This window comes from Giraffa tippelskirchi, chromosome 4, assembly GCF_054371585.1.
Source record: "Giraffa tippelskirchi isolate mGirTip1 chromosome 4, T2T-mGirTip1v1.2.pri, whole genome shotgun sequence".
Taxonomy (NCBI): Eukaryota; Metazoa; Chordata; class Mammalia; order Artiodactyla; family Giraffidae; genus Giraffa; species Giraffa tippelskirchi.
In genome coordinates this window covers 35,174,180-35,194,881 of record NC_137278.1, presented here as the reverse complement: position 1 = coordinate 35,194,881, position 20,702 = coordinate 35,174,180, and the positions used below count along the sequence as shown (strand labels likewise).

The following is a 20,702-nucleotide window of genomic DNA, read 5'->3' as shown; positions in this document are numbered from 1 at the left end:
GAATATGGGTACAGACTGATAAAAATGCGTGAATACACACACACACGCTCACCCTGGCAGTCATCTGTAAAATCTGCCTGAACTCTCCTTCTTAATTCTTTGAGAATCTTGAGGCAAACTGAGTCCCTATGGAGTGTGATGCACAGTCCACCTCCTTTCCTGGGGAACCCATTAGGGATAACAGCAGGCCCTCATTTAGAGGCAGACAGAGTGAGGGGACCAACAGTCTGTAGGTTTGGTTGTTTTGGCCCACGGTGAGCTCTATAGAATCACCGACTTCAGAGATGGAGAGCACCAGAGAGGGGATATGCTCCATCATTTTCAAATTGCAGAAAGCCAGGTGCAGAAAAAGGAATGGACATGTGGAGGCCCTTCAGTGGCTGTGTGCAGGACCGAGCCTGGAGTCATCCTCACTGCTCTACCAAGACCTTTCCCTTGATAGCACTTGACACTCCTCTCAGCAGGCCAATTATTTCCAGAAGATTCCCTTACTATATCTTTCTTCCATGATGGAAGTGACTTTCTGTGGGTCGCAATGATTTCAACTATGTGATTAGCAGATTCTGGAAAGTCTTTTTCTCATTACTCTTTCTCAGTAGTTAGATTCTCCTGGTTCCAAACTGGTATGTGGAAAGTACAGTCTTGGACCTGACACAGATGAAATATAGATCTGTCCCCTTAGGGTAGTATAGAAGCCTTTATGGATATGATAAAGTTACAGACATAGTATCTAATAATAACCAAAACATATCACTTCATAGTTTTCTCATATATTATTTAATTTGATCTGTTGGCCCTGGATTAAAATTCTGAAGCTGTGGAGATGTGAGCTCTTCAGCATTACCCGGCCCTGGATCACATTCTGGCTCTGCCTCAGGGCAGTCCTTTCATCTTTGTACAAGTAGAGTAAACTTTCTGAGCCTCAGTTTCCTCAGCTTTAAAGAGAAAACACAATTCACTTCTCAATTTGTTCAGCAGATTAAATATAGTGATATAAGAAACCTCTTTAGCATGGTCCCTGGCCGACAACTGGGGTTGGTGAATATTTGTTTCCACCCCTCCCCTTGGGCATGGACCTATTCAGCCATTTTGGGTTGCTTAAGGCTGAACATTTCACTGAAGCCCTTAGTTCCTCTGAGTCCTATTTGTAAGAGAGACTCTATAGCACCCACCACCTGGGGACAGAGTCAAGGAGGGCTAAAGAGAGAGATCCAAGAAACACCCTAGACCTAGAAACTCAGAAAAGGCCTAAGGAAAATGAGATTTAATCTGCCATTTTTAGAGAAGACAAGTCCCAGGTATTTTGCTCAAAAGGCACTAAAGCTAGGTCAGAAGAAACCTGTGTTGAAATTTTATAAGAAATTAAATCAGAATGTAGAAAAGCCCAATCTAATTTCACCCCAAATAAGCAATAATGTTGGCTCCATTTCTATTTAAAGCACAAAGTACATCTTTGACAGCTAAAGAGAAGCTGCCTCAGAGTATGAATTTAAAAACAAACATATTTGATAATAGGAGTATCTGCCTGGCCTATTTTACTAGGCAGAGTCTGATCCATACAGAACTGATCATCAGTCTCTCCAGAGTTCAAAAATCCAAGAATTGATGATACTTGAGGATGCGATTGCATATTCTGTTGTCTGTTTATGTAACATGTACACAGAGCACATTTGCTAGGCAGTTTCTGAGCTGGCATGCTGCCCTTCTGTCCCATGTGGAAGCAAGATGACTTTAATTGGAGAAGAAAAGTCAAGATGGAGGATGGGCTTCAGAAGTTGAAGCTCTGGGAAAGGCACTGATAGCTGTCGACGTGGGGTGGAGGTGGCTACCTTCTGACTTGATCTTTTGCTAATGTGGTTGGGTCTTTTTGATCATCCCTAGAGGAGCCAGGCTTAATGGCTATACTTTTCATTGTAAGATATATTTCATTATAAGAATAATTTTGTGCTACAAAGTACAAAATGTTGGTTTTTTCTTCTCTTTGCATTCTGTTATCAAAACTGGGGACCTAGCAAGCAAGTCTTGAAGATTAAGGCAGCCTACAATTCATGGACACCAACTCATAGCAGTAGCTCAGCCCCCAGAAGCATGTAGAAAGTCTTCAAGGCTGATAAAATATGTAGGCAGCAAGTGGCATGTCAACTCAAACAAGCCTAGCTCTGCCTGTTTCAGCTTGACATTATACAGGTGAATTGTCTGAATCGTGAAAGGGCGAGTGATATTAACCTTAGGACCAGAAGGATGGCAGCTCTGGAGAGCAGCTGGTACATAAATCTCCACTTGTTGAGAAGTAGAAGGATACTTAATAGAAGGGTAATTGAAGGATTTTTTTCTTCCCCCCTAAACTTAGTTTGGCCAGTGTCAGTGGGAATTATTTTACTCCTACTCCAGGGCAGGGCCAGCTTCTATGGTGTAACTAAAGGACATTCCAGTGACTGGCTATCTGCACTAGATTTGGCATTACTTCTCCTCTGCCTTCTGGAATTCCCAACAGAGAACTTATCTTGGAGATCAAGGTAACAGTAGCTCCAGAAGCAGCTATTAAAATGCACAGTGATAATTGGGAGTTAGTACCCATTAGTGGCTTCCCTGGTGGTTCAGTGGTAAAGAACCCGCCTGCCAATGCAGGAGATGTGGGTTTGATCTCTAGGTCGGCAAGATCCCCTTGAGAAGGAAGTGGAAACCCACTCCAGTATTCTTGCCTGGGAAAGCCATGGACAGAGGAACCTGGCAGGCTACAGTCCATGCGATCTCAAGAGTCAGACACAACTTAGCGACTAAACACTACCCATTAGCACCACCAAACAGATTGATTTATTAAATTAGTTATAACGCTTCTAAGAGTATGGACTTTGGAATCTTAAAAAAGTCAAATCAAGAAGGAACTTTAGAAGACATCTAGTGTGGGTCTCATTCTGTATTTAAGGAACTTAAGGCCCAGAAAAGTAAAGTGGCTTATTCAAGTTAACCAGCAAATCAATGGCAAAGCTGGACCCTAGGTTTCTCTGGGTAATTGTTTCTAGAATCATTGAGTCTAAATCTCTTATTTGTGAATGAGGGCACCAAATTCTACATGTGAGAAGAAGATACCAACCAAATGTGAGAAGCCTGGATACCAACAAAATTCCCCAAAGTCCCATTCAGTGGTCTTTATATCAAATTTTCTCTTTCTTCACATCTCTAGGGCAAAAAGGGGATGGAGATGATGAAGTAAAGAGTTGATGACTTATTTGCCTTTTGGCACATATTCTTTCGATCCATGAGCAAGCATTGAGAGCCTTCTAAGTATACAAACACTTCAGCCACTTTGGGTAGAAAATAATGAGCAAGGCAAGGGAAATAGAAGGTGTTCAGTTCAGTTCAGTCGCTCAGTCATGTCCGACTCTTTGTGACCCCATGAATTGCAGCACGCCAGGCCTCTCTGTCCATCACCAACTCCCGGAGGCTACCCAAACCCATGTCCATCGAGTCGGTTATGCCATCCAACCATCTCATCCTCTGTCGTCCCCTTCTTCTCCCGCCCCCAATCCTACCCAGCATTAGGGTCTTTTCCAATGAGTCAACTCTTCGCATGAGGTGGCCAAAGTATTGGAGTTTCAGCTTCAACATCAGACCTTCCAATGAACACCCAGGATTGATCTCCTTTAGGATGGATTGATTGGATCTCCTTGCAGTCCAAAGGACTCTCAAGAGTCTTCTCCAACACCACAGTTCAAAAGCATCAATTCTTCGGTGCTCAGCTTTCTTCACCGTCCAACTCTCACATCCATACATGACCACTGGAAAAACCATAGCCTTGACTAGACGGACTTTTGTTGGCAAAGTAATGTCTCTGCTTTTAAATATGCTATCTAGGTTGGCCATAACCTTCCTTCCAAGGAGTAAGCGTCTTTTAATTTCATGGCTGCAATCACCATCAGCAGTGATTCTGGAGCCCAAAAAAATAAAGTCTGACACTGTTTCCACTGTTTCCCCATCTATTTCCCATGAAGTGATGGGACCGGATGCCATGATGTTAGTTTTCTGAATGTTGAGCTTTAAGCCAACTTTTTCACTCTCCTCTTTCACCTTCATCAAGAGGCTCTTTAGTTCTTCTTTACTTTCTGCCATAAGGGTGGTATCATCCTCATATCTGAGGTTACTGATATTTCTGCCGGCAATCTTGATTCCATCTTGTGTTTCTTCCAGCCCAGCATTTCTCATGATGTACTCTGCATATAAGTTAAATAAGCAGGGTGACAATACACAGCCTTGATAGAAGGTGAGTATATCCTAAAAGTAGGGCAGCAGATGTGAAAGGATTGTACACAGTGATGATTCTTGCAAAGAAGCCCAGAAAAGATCATACAAAGTCCCAGAGCATGGCCTCTTCTTGCCTCTTCTCTCCCTAACCAGTGACCTTCCCTATTCCCTCCCCAAGAGAGAATAGAACTCAGATTAGCTATCCTAGCCTTGGTGCTCCTTCCTGGAGGGTGGCTGAAGGGTAGATGATACGGTTGGCAAACGGGGCTGTGAGAAGCCTAAATTCCCTTTGGCCTTCTCTTCTTATTTAGGAACCTGATAAGAATTTTTTCTGAGCATCAGTTGTGCACCAGTTGTGTATGTAGATATTGTATTATCTTGCTGGCTCTACAGCAATCTCCAGAGGTAGAAATTATCATCCCTAATGTACAAGAGAGGATGGTTAAAGCCAAAGAGATTATTTTTCTTGCCTGACTTAGATTCACACCTTTCTGGTTGCAAAGCCCAGCTCTGACCAGTTGACCTCAAGCCTTCTTCATGTCACCAAATAACTTGACAGGATGCAAATCTTTTCATGGTTCAACCTCTTAGCTCTTTTTTTCTACTTACCTTCTCTGAAGACATCTCTCATAATCTGAGTTATACAAAGCACACTATTTTTCTCTCTTAGTCTCCTTCTCATCCATATGGAGCTAAGCTGCCTGTGAAATTTATAGCTCCTCACACCTGGATAGGGTGAAGGTTGTGGATGAGATGGAGGCCAACTTCCTGGAGTGAGGGAGTGGGGCTGGAAGGTCACATCTGGGAGACAGTTTGCTCCACTGACCATGGGCTGCTCCTTGCAGGTCTGGAGTGCAGCTTTGACTTCCCCTGTGAGCTGGAGTATTCCCCTCCACTGCACAACCTCGGGAACCAGAGCTGGTCCTGGCGCCATGTTTCTTCTGAGGAGGCCTCTCAGATGGACCTGTTGGATGGGCCTGAGGCGGAGCATTCCAAGGAAATGCCCAGAGGTAAGGGTAGAGGACACGGCAAAGTGTCCTGAATGATCCAGGATGGGGATGGGATGTCTATTTCTGTTTGAAATTTTGTGACTTCTCTATCCCTGTTCTATCCTGTTTCCTTTGAAACCTGTTTTTAGTATCTGTGCCTTTTCAGGGCTTGGACTATACAAGGGAGAGGAGGCTACAAGTTCAGTTTCAAGATCAATCCAACCCTTTGGACTGAAGCGTTTAGAAATAGGATTTCATAGCTCTCTTTCATGCAGATTTCCCAATGTAAGATGTCAAAAAAAATGTTAACCTGTTTGTTTATTTGAAGTGGTGTCATCTCTAAAACATAGGACATCCAGTTAAGTTTGAGCTTTAAACAACAAATTATTTTTTTAGCATAAGTGTGTCTCATGTAAGTAGTTGGGACATACTTATACTGAAAAATTATTCCAATTATCCTAAAAAATTCAAATGTAATTGTGTTCTGCATTTTTATTTTTTTTAATAAATTTATTTATTTTAGTTGGGGGCTAATTACTTTACAATATTGTAATAGTTTTTGCCATACATTGACATGAAATCAGCCATGGGTTTACATGTGTTCCATTTTTATTTGCTGAATCTGGCAATCCTAATTTGGAGTGTGTTGTATAACTGAGTTAAATGTTAGTTTCAAAGCCATTAATGACTATTCAGACTGCATATTAGTTCTGTAAGGTGCTTCCAGTAGTTCTGAGCTGTTTATGAACATCCTCTTCCGAATTATCAGTACTGGAAAAGATAGGCTCAGGATACGTAGTAGATGCTTGATAAATATTTGCTGAGTTTTTAGAGAGAGATACAGAGGCACTAAGACCTAATCTTTCCTCAGGTCTCTCTAAGGCAAATATTAGAGCCCCCAGTTCCTTGGACCCAGAAAATTCTACTGACCCAGCATTGACAGCCTGTATTTCTAGCTTTTAGGAAGAAATAATAACTGACATAGTACTGGATTTACTGGGCGTGGCAGAGTAGTACTTCCAATTGCAAAGCCCTTCCAACTGCATTGTCTCATCGGATTCCAATTTTGTGAGGGAGTCAGGGCAGATGAGAAAACTAGGGCTCAGAGAAGGGAAGCAACTTGCTGATGATCAGCTTATACATGTGGGTCTACAGGTCTAGATGTCTGCCTTGATGAGTCATAGACAGAAATCCTTTCCACCTTATCATGCCTCTGTCTTTATCAAAAACTGTGGTGAGAGCTGCTGTGGGCCCATTTCTTAGAGGTGGTTATCTCAGACAGATGCTACTGGGAAGCACACAAGGACAGGACTCAAGGAAGCTCACAAGGACTAAAAACTAGTAACTAATGCTCCCAGGCTTCCCCCTCAACCTGGAGCCCTGAACTGTGAGGCCTCTTTCTTTTATACACACTCTCCCAGGATGACCTTTCCTATTTTTGTGACACTCTTGAAATTTCTTGACTTTGATTTATATTTAAAGCTGCTTTCACCTGGATACTGATGTGTAATGTGGGGTGTGTGTGTGTGTAAGTGAGTAGCTCTTACCCAATAGTGCATCCAAATCTTCTGGAGAACTTATGAAATTACTGTCTAAATGCTATAACCTAAGATTCTGATTCAGTACATGTGAAGTAGAGCCTAGGAATCTGTAGATTTTCAAACTTTATTATAAAATCAAGCATGTACAAAAAAGTAGACATAATATATATGTGTGGATTAAAGATTACAATATAATCAGTACTTGTATTCTCATCACCAAGTGTAAGAATTTGAATGTTGTCAGTTCCTTTACAACCTTTTCTTCTCCTACCTAGATCAAAAATCTCTCCTTTCTCCAGAGGTAACCATTACCCCACACTTTATGTTTAATCATGCATTTGCTTTTCTCTATGGCCTTACCCCTTATGTATATAGCCTCAAACAACATATTGATTAATTTGAAACATGTTGTATAAATGGAATAGTGTTTTGTGATTTGCCCATTTTAATACCTATAGTTGTGGTTCATTTTGTATTGGATCCATTACATGAAAATACCACAGTTTGTCTCTTCCACTGTTATTAGATATTTGGGTTGTTTCTGAGTTTATGCTATTACCAACAGCATCACTATCAGCATTTTTGTACATGCCTCTTGGAGTGTGTGCATGTCCAAGGGTTTCCCTAGAGCATAGAACTTGGGGTGGAATTTCTGGGTCACATGGTTCACCTTCCATTTCAATACATAATCCAATGTATTTTCCAAAGTGGTGGCACCAAGTTATATTCCCTTTAGTGATGTATTAGTGCATCCAGGATTCTACATCCTTACCAGTATTGGGTTTTGCCAGACTTTGTCATTTTTGTTCATCTGGCAGATGAAATATAGTATGTCATTGCAGCTTTGATTTCCATGGGGCTCTGTTTTATTTTGTGATTGTATAAGTTTCTCAGGTGATTCTTAGGTTTCTTGTACTATTGATGTGGACCCTTTTTCAGGCTTACTCACATTCAGCCACCGCTAGTGATGTCTCTGGATCCCAATTCCTAACCTGTTGAAACAGTCCTGTGTATACATGCATTTTTGATCATAGGTTTTTTATTTGATAACTGTTGAATTATGATCAAAGTTCACTGAGATGAGGAGAGAGGGACAAGTGGCAATTATCCACAGACATGGTGGTGTCAGACTTTATAACTTTGAAAATCAATGCTTTTTACATTTTTAAACAATTTTAAAGCAGTGCCAATAGATAGTGTTTTGCCAAACTCTGACCTGTTTCTCCTCCCCTATGCTCTGTCTTACGATCTTTAGCATCTGCATGTTATGCTGAGTATAGTGAGACGGGGGAAAAAAAGGAAGGAGAGGAGGGGAGGAAGAAATACTGACTTCACAGTGGTCCTGAAAGTGGAAATATATTGAGGGCTTTATGTTTCTAAAAAGCTGGATCCCAAGGGCCAGGACATGCACTAAATGTGAACTTTCCCATTATATGAATCAGTCAGTTCAGTTGCTTAGTAGTGTCTGACTCTTTGCAGTCCCATGGACTGCAGCACACCAGGCTCCCTGTCATCACCAACTCCTGGAGCTTGCTTAAACTCATGTCCATCGAGTCGGTGATGCCATCCAACCATCTCATCTTCTGCTGTCCTCTTCTCCTGCCTTCAGTCTTTCCCAGCATCAGGGTCTTTCCCAATAAGTGAGTTCTTCACATTAGGTGGCCAATGTATTGGAGCTTCAGCTTAAGCATCAGTCCTTCCAATGAATATTCAGGATTGATTTCCTTTAGGACTGACTGGTTGGATCTCCTTGCAGTCCAAGGGACTCTCAAGAGTCTTCTCCAACACCACAGTTCAAAAGCATCAATTCTTAGGCATTCAGCTTTCTTTCAGGATCAGTCAGGATTTGAATATCCACTTTTTAGCAAGTATTGCCAACTTCCATCTCTCGGAAAAATCATTGCTCTTCCTAATATGGCAGGATCTCACATCTCTGAAAATATTGATGGAACAACCATGACAAAAGCTTCTGTGGATACACCAGTTTACTTTATCAAGTTTTTTAGTGAACAAACACATCCCAGTGTAATTTAGGAGAATCTCACCATTGTCAGATTCTTGTGTTTATTTTTCCTGGGGTCAAGTGGAGGGATCTATACTCAGCCATGATCAGTCTTAGAAACAAAAGACCAGCCTCCCAGCTTTTGTAGGGCTGCCTCTGGCCTCTGGAAGGTCACTGAGAGGTGTTCAAAATTTCCAGTAATGGACCACCTGTTGTTTTTGAAATCAATTGATTACATTGCTACCTGTTTGTTCCCTGAAGTAGGGTTGCTCCTTGTGAAGTGGTCTGATGTATCTTAATGTCCCTTGACCTTCAGGGAAAGAGGAGAAGAAGGTAAGGGAAGAGAAAATGACATGTCCAGTCCAGACAGGAGCAAAGCAAGGACCTAACTCTCAACTGTTTAGAAGCTTATTTCTCTGTCATTTTGACAGGAAGAATTGCTGTTGATGGAGATAAGAAGGAGTGATGAAGTGCCCTTCAATAGAGGGTTTTTTTTAACCCCCTTTTTTTTTTAAACTCAACATTTATTGGTTGGGTGGTATTTAGATTCTATTGCAATATTTCTTGTCAGGGGATACAGAAGGGCCAGAGAAAGGTGGTGAGATAATACCAACCATAGATAATGAACTGTAGGAGTATAAATTCTGAATGATTTTAATTTATGGCCCCTGTAGCTGAGAATAATAAGGGAGATACAATGCAGAGCAGCAAGATAATAAAAAGTGATGATCTTGATGGAACATAATATTATAAATTAATAAAATCTTGAGGAATCATCAGGTTGAGGCGTTCTATGACTTTTTAAAAAGTGCCAGGGGCATCTTCAATGTCTACTCCTTCCGGTATTTTGGAATGCAGTCAAGGGAACATATTTTTCTTCTTCAGCAAGATAAGATTTTGATCTCTAGCTAAATCCTAGCTTTAAAATGGGAAGCAGATTAGCAGTCCCCCTCCCAAACGCCTCCCCAACCCTTCACGCAGATGCATACACAGTAAGACCAGGAGTAGACTCAGCTGGGAGGGGCTAACATTCTTCCTGTATGAACTGAATTCTCGTCCAGGGCACTGATTCTCAAGTTTTTTCTTTGTTTTGTTTTGTGTAGGGGGCCTGAATGAAACTCTGCTCCTGAGATTTTTCTGTTTATATAGGTAGCATAATAGTTTTCAAAAAGGTTGAGAAATACTGTTCTGGAGCTCTGAAATGCCTAGAGAAGCTGCCACGGGTGACAAGGGGACCACAATGGTAGAGTGGAGTCATTTAGTCTTTAGGTTCACTCTTGTTTTACCCTTTTGTGTTAGTTTCTTGTAGCTGCTGCAACAAGTAAACACAAACTGGGTGACTTAAAACAACAGAAATTAATGTTTTCCCAGATCTGGAAGCCAGCAGTCTGAAATCAAAGTGTTGGCATGGTTGGTACCTTCTGGAGGCTCTACAGGAGAATCCCTTCCATGCCTCTTTCCTAGCTTCTGGTGATCAGTAATTACTCCCCTCACTTTGTCTGTATAGGCAGTCTTTAGCGAAGACCTCTGGTTTTAGCAGTTTGTTGAAGCTGGGAGAGTAGTCAAGAGAGATAGGCAAACTGGAATAGAAGAAGAATGTAATTGGAATCACACACACACACTCCAGAACAGAACGATGTTTCTTTTCACGTGTGTCAAATAGGGTGGTCCAAACTGGGACTGTCTATGTCAAGTGGTTCCCACAATCTCCCTACCTATTCTGTTCCCTCTGTCTACTATGGAGTTTCTGTTTTAAGGCAGTGGTTTCTAAACTTTATTTTATTGTATTTCCCATTAGTAAAATATTTCTGAGCACTCTTGCTATGTGTGTATTCATCAATTATATGCATATATATTTTTTCTAGCTATATAATATTATTGGTAAAGCTTATTTTGCTTCTTACTTCTTTAAAATAAGTGTAATCATGTACATTCTTTGGAGCCTCTGCAGGACATCTGTCCTCTATAAATAGAACTGAACTTCAGGATTTGCTAAGACATGTCACCCAGCCCCAGAGTCATTGATGAATCTGTCCCTTTCCAGTCCTTTAGGAAGTTGCCTGGGCAGATTTCTCCCTGTCTGTTCACCTCCCATCTCCTGAGCTATGCTGGCCGGGTACTCTCCATCAAGAAGGCATTACAGATAGATTTAGCTCTTGTGGTCTCTCTGAGTTTCAAAGACCATTTAGTCTCTTTTTTCAGAATCAATATGGTTTGAAGAGGAAGAAATCACTTCCTGTCTAAGTACTATTAACATACTAACTCACCCTCAAGAATCAAAAGATATTTTTCTCTAAGATTACCTGACAGACCTGAGGAACAGGGTTGCAACCAAATATTTTCTACTGGCTCATCTAAAAAGGTATCTTGGTGGTGAAAAACTAGAATTCATTTAAGTGCTCACACAATAAGGATTTAGTTAAATAAAATATTGTTGTTTTTTAATCGCTAAATCATATCTGACTCTTGCAACCACATGGACTGTAGCTTTCCAGACTCCTCTGTCCATGGGATTTCCCAGGCAGGAATACTGGAATGGGTTGCTAGTTCCTTCTCCAAGGGATTTTCCCAATCCAGGGATCAAACCTGACTCTCCTGCATTGCAGGCAGTATACTTAAATATTATGCAGCCATTATACTTATGCCATGTAAAAGCAATAATATGGAAAAGTATTCAAGGCCTATTATTAGATTTTTTCAAAAGATTAAACAATGTATGTTACGTAAATTGTTTTGTAAAGGAGAAAAATGTATATATACGTAAGAAAAAAGTCTATAAGGAAATATACTAACATAGTAGCAGAAGTTATTTCTAGATGACTCAATTATCAGTGATTTTTATTTTCTTCTTGTGCTCTTAGTATTTTCAAATTTGAGTCCATTATTATGTATTACTTTTATAATAAGATAAAGCATCATTACTTTTTAATATAAGGGGATGAAAATTCTCATTTGAAGGTATGTCTTATTGAATTATTTTAGACTTTCCTGGGGGAGGGAACATGTTAGCTATTTTCTGCCACAACAACCACCCAAAAAGCCTGTGGTACTGGCTGGAGTGAGACAGACAAATGGGCAAGCCTGCCTTCCTGGGTATGGTACAAGGCACCAACAGTTCACATCAGCTCACAAATCCAGAGCACCCTCTGCTGGACCCTGCTTCTGCTTGATTTATGCTTGGAGGGTTACAAAAGGTAGTCACTTGTGCATAAGGTTCAGGAATTCACCCAGGGACTAAGTGCAGCACATAAGTATGAATGACATCAGCACATGTCAATTCAATTCACATTCCTATGTCAATTCAATCTTTGCCCCTTCAGATGTATCAGAAGGATTTTGGGTGGTTGTGCTTTTTTTTTTTTTAATTGAAGAATAATTGCTTTACAATGTTGTGTTGACTACTGCCATCAATGGAGAAAAGGGAACTCTGTTACAGTGTAAATTGATACATCCACTATGGAGAACAGTATGGAGATTCTTTTTTTTTTTTTAATGGGATTTTAAACTTTACTTTTAATTAATTAATTTATTTGTTTTTATCTATGCTGGGTCTTCATTGCTGTGTGTGGGCTTTCTCTTATTGCAGTGAATGGGGGATACTCTTTAGTTGCAGTTTGCAGACTTCTCTTATTGTGATGCATGGCTCTAGAGTACGCAATTCAGTAGTTGTGGCATACAGGCTGGGTTGCCCTGCAGCATGTGGAATCTTCCTGGACCAGGGATTGAACCCATGTCCTCTACATTGGCTGGCAGACTCCTGTGCATGGGACCACCAGGGAATTCCCATGTGTTACATCTGAACACACTTCTTATCATACTAAGGTCAGTGGTGCTGTTTGTGGCCTCTTATCCCTGCCCTTCCCCTGGAACTCACCATGAGAGGCCACATTGGTTCCCTGATTCTGCCTACAGAAATGTAACCCTGATCTCCCGAGAAGTGAGGTCACCAGGCCTTAGGTCTTGACCTTTCAACAAGCTGTGACTTGTGATTATTTCATCCTAATGAGAGTCTGGTGCCAACCTGGCAGCTGGAACTTGAGCTCCAGAGAACTTGCCTTAATGAGTTGGCATGCTTTTGGGGTATCTAGTGAAGTATTTCTTGCCTCCCTATCAGTATGGGCCTCTCCCAGGCTGTTTCTTCTGCCTTCTATGGGAAGCCTTCAGTGGGAAGGGATGGATTATGGTTGTCTGGTGATGATTATGCCCTTCCTTAGCTGAATCTAACAATCCTGCCCATGGAGCACATGGAGTAAGAATGGAGGACAAGAATTGGAGGGAAAAGGGACCTGGACTCTCATCGCAACTCTGCCATAAGGGATGTCACTTTACCTCTCTGGGCTGTAGGTTCCTCATTTGTAAGGTAAATGTCTAAGACTAGATTATCACTAAGGCTATTTCCCACTCTGATACACGACTGTGTGTAGGCATATCCAATACAAAGGACAGCCATGTACCTGACACAGAACTTATGAGCCACAGAAATCCTCATCAGCCTCAAGAGATATACCCACTCCCCAAGATTTAGCCATGACTTCTGGAATCTGGACAGTTTCATGGCTCAAGTCACTCTTCAGAGCACAGCATCAAGATGGGGCACTGCTTCTGGAAACCTATATGGCACCCTGGAGGGGAGAAAGAAGAGCTCCTTGAGAGGCTAGGAAGCCTATGGGTTGGTGTGGCAGATAAAATGGAAGCCACCAAAAAAAGTCCTAATCCCAAGAATTTGTGAATATGTTGCCTTACATGGCAAAACTCAACATTTAGAAAACCAAGATCATGGCATCTGGTCCCGTCACTTCATGGCAAATAGATGGAAACAGTGGAAAGAGTGACAGACTTTATTTTGGGGGGCCCCAAAATCACTGCAGATGGTGATTGCAGCCATGAAATTAAAAGACGCTTGCTCCTTGGAAGGAAAGTTATGACCAACCTAGACAGCATATTAAAAAGCAGAGACATTACTTTGCCAGCAAAGGTCCATCTAGTCAAAGCTATGGTTTTTCCAGTAGTCATGTATGGATGTGAGAGTTGGACTATAAAGAAAGCTGAGCGCTGAAAAAGTGATGCTTTTGAACTGTGGTGTTGGAGAAGACTCTTAAGAGTCCCTTGAACTCCAAGGAGATCCAACCAGTCCATCCTAAAGGAAATCAGTTCTGAATATTCATTGGAGGGATTGATGCTGAAGCTGAAACTCCAATACTTTGGTCACCTGATGCGAAGAGCTGACTCATTTGAAAAGACCCTGATGCTGGGAAAGATTGAAGGCAGGAGGAGAAGGAGATGAGAGAGGATGGGATAGTTTGATGGCAACACCGACTCAATGGACATGAGTTTGAGTAAACTCTGGGAGTTGGCGATGGACAGGGAGGCCTGGCGTGCTGCAGTCCATGGGGTCACAAAGAGTCAGACACGACTGAGTGACTGAACTGAACTGAACTGACATGGCAAAAGGGACTTCGCAGGTGAGATTATTCAGAATTTTCCAGAAGCACCTAATGGAATCACAAGGATCCTAGTGAGTGAAAGAGGGATATAGGAGAGCCAGAGTCAGAGAAAATGTGATGACGACTCCAGATGAATCAGAGGTCAGAGAGAAACAGATTTGAAGATCACTTAATTACATGCTATTTGTATCAATTTAAAAATTCCATTTATTCTTTGAATTGTGTATTTCTTCACTAAATCAATAATTGGTAATTCCCTACTGTAATCTACAGTGCCGGGCACTGTAGATTAAAATCTAAGTCAAGGGAACATCCAAAATCAAGGGGGTGGACACACCATGTAAAGTGACAGCACAGCAGCTGATGATGTTGAAGACGTAGGAAGAAGCCGTGAGAGGAGAAATGCAGGCCACTTCCAGAAGCCAGAAAAAGCAAGAAAAAGGATTCTTCCTCAACTTTCATCCAGAAGGAATACAGACCCCCAACTCATTTTAGACTTCTGACCTCCTGAACTGTTCAATAATGAATCTATGTTGTTTTAAACCATTGCATGCTTGCTAAGTCACTTCAGTCGGGTTCAACTTTTTGCGATCCTATAGACTGTATCCCGCCATGCTCCTCTGTCCACGGAGATTCTCCAGGCAAGAATACTGGAGTGGGTTGCCATTTCCTTCTCTAGGGGATCTTCCCTACCCAGGGATCGAACCCGAATCTCTTAACGTCTCCTGCATTGGCAGGCTGGTTCTTTACAGTTAGCACCACCTGAGAAGACCTTTAAACGATTAAGTTTCTGATAATTTTTGAGAGTAGCCATAAGACACTAACACTGCTGGTCCTGAGCAAGTCTGGAGGAAAACTGATGCTCTTAAGGCACTTTTCTAGAAAGGGCAGGGCTCAGAGGACTGACTGGGCCTCAGAGACACACTTCCTTGTTTTTTGTTTTTTTTTTAGCCCATTGTTTTATTTTGAATTTATCACTAATAGAACTGTATAATAATAAATTTGCATTGTTTTAAGCCACCATATATGTGGAAATTTGTTACAGATATAATAGGAAACTAATACACTTCTTGTGTAAATTTGGCCAAGTCTCTTCTTAATTTCCCCACATATAAAATGACAACGTTTAGTAGGTTACTTTTTTTTTTCTCTTTTTTCTTTGTTTTTTTAATAAATTTATTTATTTTAGTTGGGGGCTAATTACTTTACATGGAGAAGGCAATGGCACCCCACTCCAGTACTCTTGCCTGGAAAATCCCATGGACGGAGGAGCCTGGTAGGCTGCAGTCCATGGGGTCGCAAAGAGTCAGACACGGCTGAGCGACTTCACTTTCACTTTTCCCTTTCATGCACTGAAGAAGGAAATGGCAACCCACTCCAGTATTCTTGCTTGGAGAATCCCAGGGACGGCAGAGCCTGGTTGGCTGCCGTCTATGGGGTCGCACAGAGTCGGACACGACTGAAGTGACTTAGCAATTACTTTACAATATTGTAGTGGTTTTTGCCATACATTTACATGAATCAGCCATGGGTTTACATGTGTTCCCCATCCTGAACCCCCCTCCCACCTCCCTCCCCATCCCATCCCTCTGGGTCATCCCATTGCCCCAGCCCTGAGCATTTGTTTCATGCATCGAACCTAGAATGGTGTTCTGTTTCACATATGATAATATACATGTTTCAATGCTATTCTCTCAGAACGTCCCACCCTCACCTTCTCCCTCAGAGTCCATAAGACTGTTCTATGCATCTGTGTCTCTTATTCTGTCTCGCATATAGGGTTATCGTTACCGTCTTTCAAATTCCATATATATGCGTTAGTATACTGTATTGGTGTTTTTCTTTGTGGCTTACTTCACTCTGTATAATGGGCTCCAGTTTCATCCATCTCCATAGAACTGATTCAACTGTATTCTTTTTAATGGCTGAGTAATATTCCATTGTGTATATGTACCACTGCTTCCTTATCCATTCGTCTGCTGATGGACATCTAGGTTGCTTCCATGTCCTGGCTATTGTAAATAGTGCTGTGATGAACATTGGGGTACACACGTCTCTTTCAATTCTGGTTTCCTCGGTGTGTATGCCCAGCAGTGGGATTGCTGAGTCACATGGCAGTTCTATTCCCAGTTTTTTAAGGAATCTCCACACTGTTCTCCATAGTGGCTGTACTAGTTTGCATTCCCACCAACAGTGTAAGAGGGTTCCCTTTTCTCCACACCCTCTCCAGCATTTATTGCTTGTAGACTTGTGGATAGCAGCCACTCTGACTGGTGTGAAATGGTACCTCATTGTGGTTTTGATTTGCATTTCTCTAATAATGAGTGATGTTGAGCATCTTTTCATGTGTTTGTTATCCATCTGTATGTCTTCTTTGGAGAAATGTCTGTTTAGTTCTTTGGCCCATTTTTTGATTGGGTCGTTTATTTTTCTGGAATTCAGCTGCAGGAGTTGCTTGTATATTTTTGAGATTAATTGTTTGTCCGTTGCTTCGTTTGCTATTATTTTCTGCCATTCTGAAGGCTATCTTTTCACCTTGCTTATAGTTTCCTTTGTTGTGCAAAAGCTTTTAATTTTAATTAGGTCCCATTTGTTTATTTTTGCCTTTATTTCCAATATTCTGGGAGGTGGATCATGGAGGATCCTGCTGTGATTTATGTCGGAGAGTGTTTTGCCTATGTTTTCCTCTAGGAGTTTTATAATTTCTGGTCTTACGTTTAGACCTTTAATCCATTTTGAGTTTATTTTTGTGTATGGTGTTAGAAAGTGTTCTAGTTTCATTCTTTTACAAGTGGTTGACCAATTTTCCCAGCACCACTTGTTAAACAGATTGTCTTTTCTCCATTGTATATTCTTGCCTCCTTTGTCGATGATAAGGTGTCCATAGGTGTGGGGATTAATCTCTGGGCTTTCTATTTTGTTCCATTTATGTATATTTCTATCTTTGTGCCAGTACCATACTGTCTTGATGACTGTGGCTTTGTAGTAGAGCCTGAAGTCAGGGAGGTTGATTCCTCCAGTTCCGTTCTTCTTTCTCAAGATTGCTTTGGCTATTCGCGGTTTCTTATATTTCCATACAAATTGTGAAATGATTTGTTCTAGTTCTGTGAAAAATACCGTTGGTAGCTTGATAGGAATTACACTGAATCTGTAGATTGCTTTGGGTAGTATACTCATTTTCACTATATTAATTCTTCCAATCCATGAACACGGTATATTTCTCCATCTGTTTGTGTCCTCTTTGATTTCTTTCCTCAGTGTTTTATAGTTTTCTATATATAAGTCTTTCACTTCTTTAGGTAGATATATTCCTAAGTATTTTATTCTTTTTGTTGCAGTGGTGAATGGTATTGTTTCCTTCATTTCTCTTTCTGTTTTCTCATTATTGGTGTATAGGAATGCAAGGGATTTCTGTGTGTTAATTTTATATCCTGCAACTTTATTATATTCATTGATTAGCTCTAGTAATTTTCTGGTAGAATCTTTAGGGTTTTCTATGTAGAGGATCATGTCATCTGCAAACAGTGAGAGTTTTACTTCTTCTTTTCCTATCTGTATTCCTTTTATTTCTTTTTCAGCTCTGATTGCTGTGGCGAAAACTTCCAAAACTATATTGAATAGTAGTGGTGAAAGTGGGCACCCTTGCCTTGTTCCTGACTTTAGGGGAAATGCTTTCAATTTTTCACCATTGAGGATCATGTTTGCTGTGGGTTTGTCATATATAGCTTTTCTTATGTTGAGGTATGTTCCTTCTATTCTTGCTTTCTGGAGGGTTTTTATCATAAATGGATGTTGAATTTTGTCAAAGGCTTTTTCTTCATCTATTGAGATAATCATATGGTTTTTATCTTTCAATTTGTTAATGTGGTGTATCACATTGATTGATTTGCAGATGTTAAAGAAACCTTGCATTCCTGGGATAAAGCCCACTTGGTCATGATGTATGATCTTTTTAATATGATGTTGGATTCTGTTTGCTAGAATTTTATTAAGGATTTTTGCATCTATGTTCATCAGTGATATTGGCCTGTAGTTTTCTTTTTTTGTGGCATCTTTGTCTGGTTTTGGAATTAGGGTGATGGTGGTCTCATAGAATGAGTTTGGAAGTTTACCATCTTCTGCAATTTTCTGGAAGAGTTTGAGTAGGATAGGTGTTAGCTCTTCTCTAAATTTTTGGTAGAATTCAGCTGTGAAGCTGTGTGGTCCTGGGCTTTTGTTTGCTGGAAGATTTCTGATTACAATTTCGATTTCCGTGCTTGTGATGGGTCTGTTAAGATCTTCTATTTCTTCCTGGTTCAGTTTTGGAAAGTTATACTTTTCTAAGAATTTGTCCATTTCTTCCAAGTTGTCCATTTTATTGGCATATAGCTGTTGGTAGTAGTCTCTCTTCAGAGAAGGCAATGGCACCCCACTCCAATTCTCTTGCCTGGAAAATCTCATGGACGGAGGAGCCTGGTGGGCTACAGTCCATGGGGTCACTAAGAGTCGGACACGACTGAGCAACTTCACTTTCACTTTTCCCTTTCATGCACTGGAGAAGGAAATGGCAACCCACTCCAGTATTCTTGCCTGGAGAATCCTAGGGATGGCGGAGCCTGGTGAGCTGCCGTCTATGGTGTCGCACCGAGTCGGACACGACTGAAGCGACTTAGCAGTTAGCAGTTAGCAGTAGTCTCTTATGATCCTTTGTATTTCTGTGTAGTCTGTTGTGATCTCTCCGTTTTCATTTCTAATTTTGTTGATCTGATTCTTCTCTCTTTGTTTCTTGATGAGTCTGGCTAATGGTTTGTCAATTTTGTTTATCTTCTCGAAAAACCAGCTTTTAGTTTTGTTGATTTTTGCTATGGTCTCTTTTGTTTCTTTTGCATTTATTTCTGCCCTAATTTTTAAGATTTCTTTCCTTCTACTAACCCTGGGGTTCTTCATTTCTTCCTTTTCTGGTTGCTTTAGGTGTAGAGTTAGGTTATTTATTTGATTTTTTTCTTGTTTCTTGAGGTACGCCTGTATTGCTATGAACCTTCCCCTTAGTGTTGCTTCTACAGTGTCCCATAGGTTTTGGGTTGTTGTGTTTTCATTTTCATTCGTTTCTATGCATATTTTGATTTCTTTTTTGATTTCTTCTGTGTTTTTTTGGTTATTCAGAAGCGTGTTGTTTAGCCTCCATATGTTGGAATTTTTAATAGTTTCTTTTCCTGTAATTGAGGTCTAATCTTACTGCATTGTGGTCAGAGAAGATGACTGGGATGATTTCAATTTTTTTGAATTTACCAAGGCTAGATTTATGGCCCAGGATGTGATCTATCCTGGAGAAAGTTCCGTGTGCACTTGAGACAAAGGTGAAATTGATTGTTTTGGGGGTGGAAAGTCCTGTAAATATCAATTAAATCTAACTTGTCTATTGTATCATTGAAAGTTTGTGTTTCCTTGTTAATTTTCTGTTTAGTTGATCTATCCATATGTGTGAGTGGAGTATTAAAGTCTCCCACTATTATTGTGTTATTGTTAATTTCCCCTTTCATACTTGTTAGTATTTGCCTTATATATTGTGGTGCTCCTATGTTGGGTGCATATATATTTATAATTGTTATATCTTCTTCTTGGATTGATCCTTTGATCATTATGTAGTGTCCTTCTTTGTCTCTTTTCACAGCCTTTATTTTAAAGTCTATTTTATCTGAAATGAGTATTGCGACTCCTGCTTTCTTTTGGTCTCCGTTTGCATGAAATATGTTTTTCCATCCCTTCACTTTCAGTCTGTATGTGTCCCTGGTTTTGAGGTGGGTCTCTTGTAGACAGCATATATAGGGGTCTTGTTTTTGTATCCATTCAGCCAGTCTTTGTCTTTTGGTTGGGGCATTCAACCCATTTACATTTAAGGTCATTATTGTAAGTATGGTCCCGTTGCCATTTACTTTGATGTTGTGAGTTCGTGTTTAAACATCCTTTCTGTGTTTCCTGCTTAGAGAAGATCCTTTAGCATTTGTTGGAGAGCTGGTTTGGTGGTGCTGAATTCCCTCAGCTCTTGCTTGTCTGTAAAGCTTTTGAATTCTCCTTCATATCTGAATGAGATCCTTGCTGGGTACAGTAATCTGGGTTGTAGATTATTCTCTTTCATTACTTTAAGTATGTCCTGCCATTCCCTTCTAGCCTGAAGGGTTTCTATTGAAAGATCAGCTGTTATCCTTATGGGGATCCCCTTGTGTGTTATTTGTTGTTTTTCCGTTGCTGCTTTTAATATTTGTTCTTTGTGTTTGATCTTTGTTAATTTGATTAATATGTGTCTTGGGGTGTTTCGCCTTGGGTTTATCCTGTTTGGGACTCTCTGGGTTTCTTGGACTTCTGTGACTATTTCCTTCCCCATTTTAGGGAAATTTTCAACAATTATCTTCTCGAGTATTTTTTCATGGCCTTTCCTTTTATCTTCCTCTTCTGGGACTCCTATGATTCGAATGTTGGGGCATTTCATATTGTCCCAGAGGTCACT

The 20,702-nt window shown here is 40.7% G+C and overlaps 1 protein-coding gene across 1 annotated transcript in view; it reads left to right on the top strand.

The window, feature by feature from the left end:
• ALK (ALK receptor tyrosine kinase) overlaps positions 1-20,702 on the top strand; it is a 759,079-nt gene that overhangs the window by 240,301 nt on the left and 498,076 nt on the right. The window contains exon 3 of the mRNA XM_081484296.1: positions 5,088-5,252. Coding sequence (XP_081340422.1) covers positions 5,088-5,252 — 165 coding nt within the window. The remainder of the gene's footprint in view (positions 1-5,087; positions 5,253-20,702) is intronic.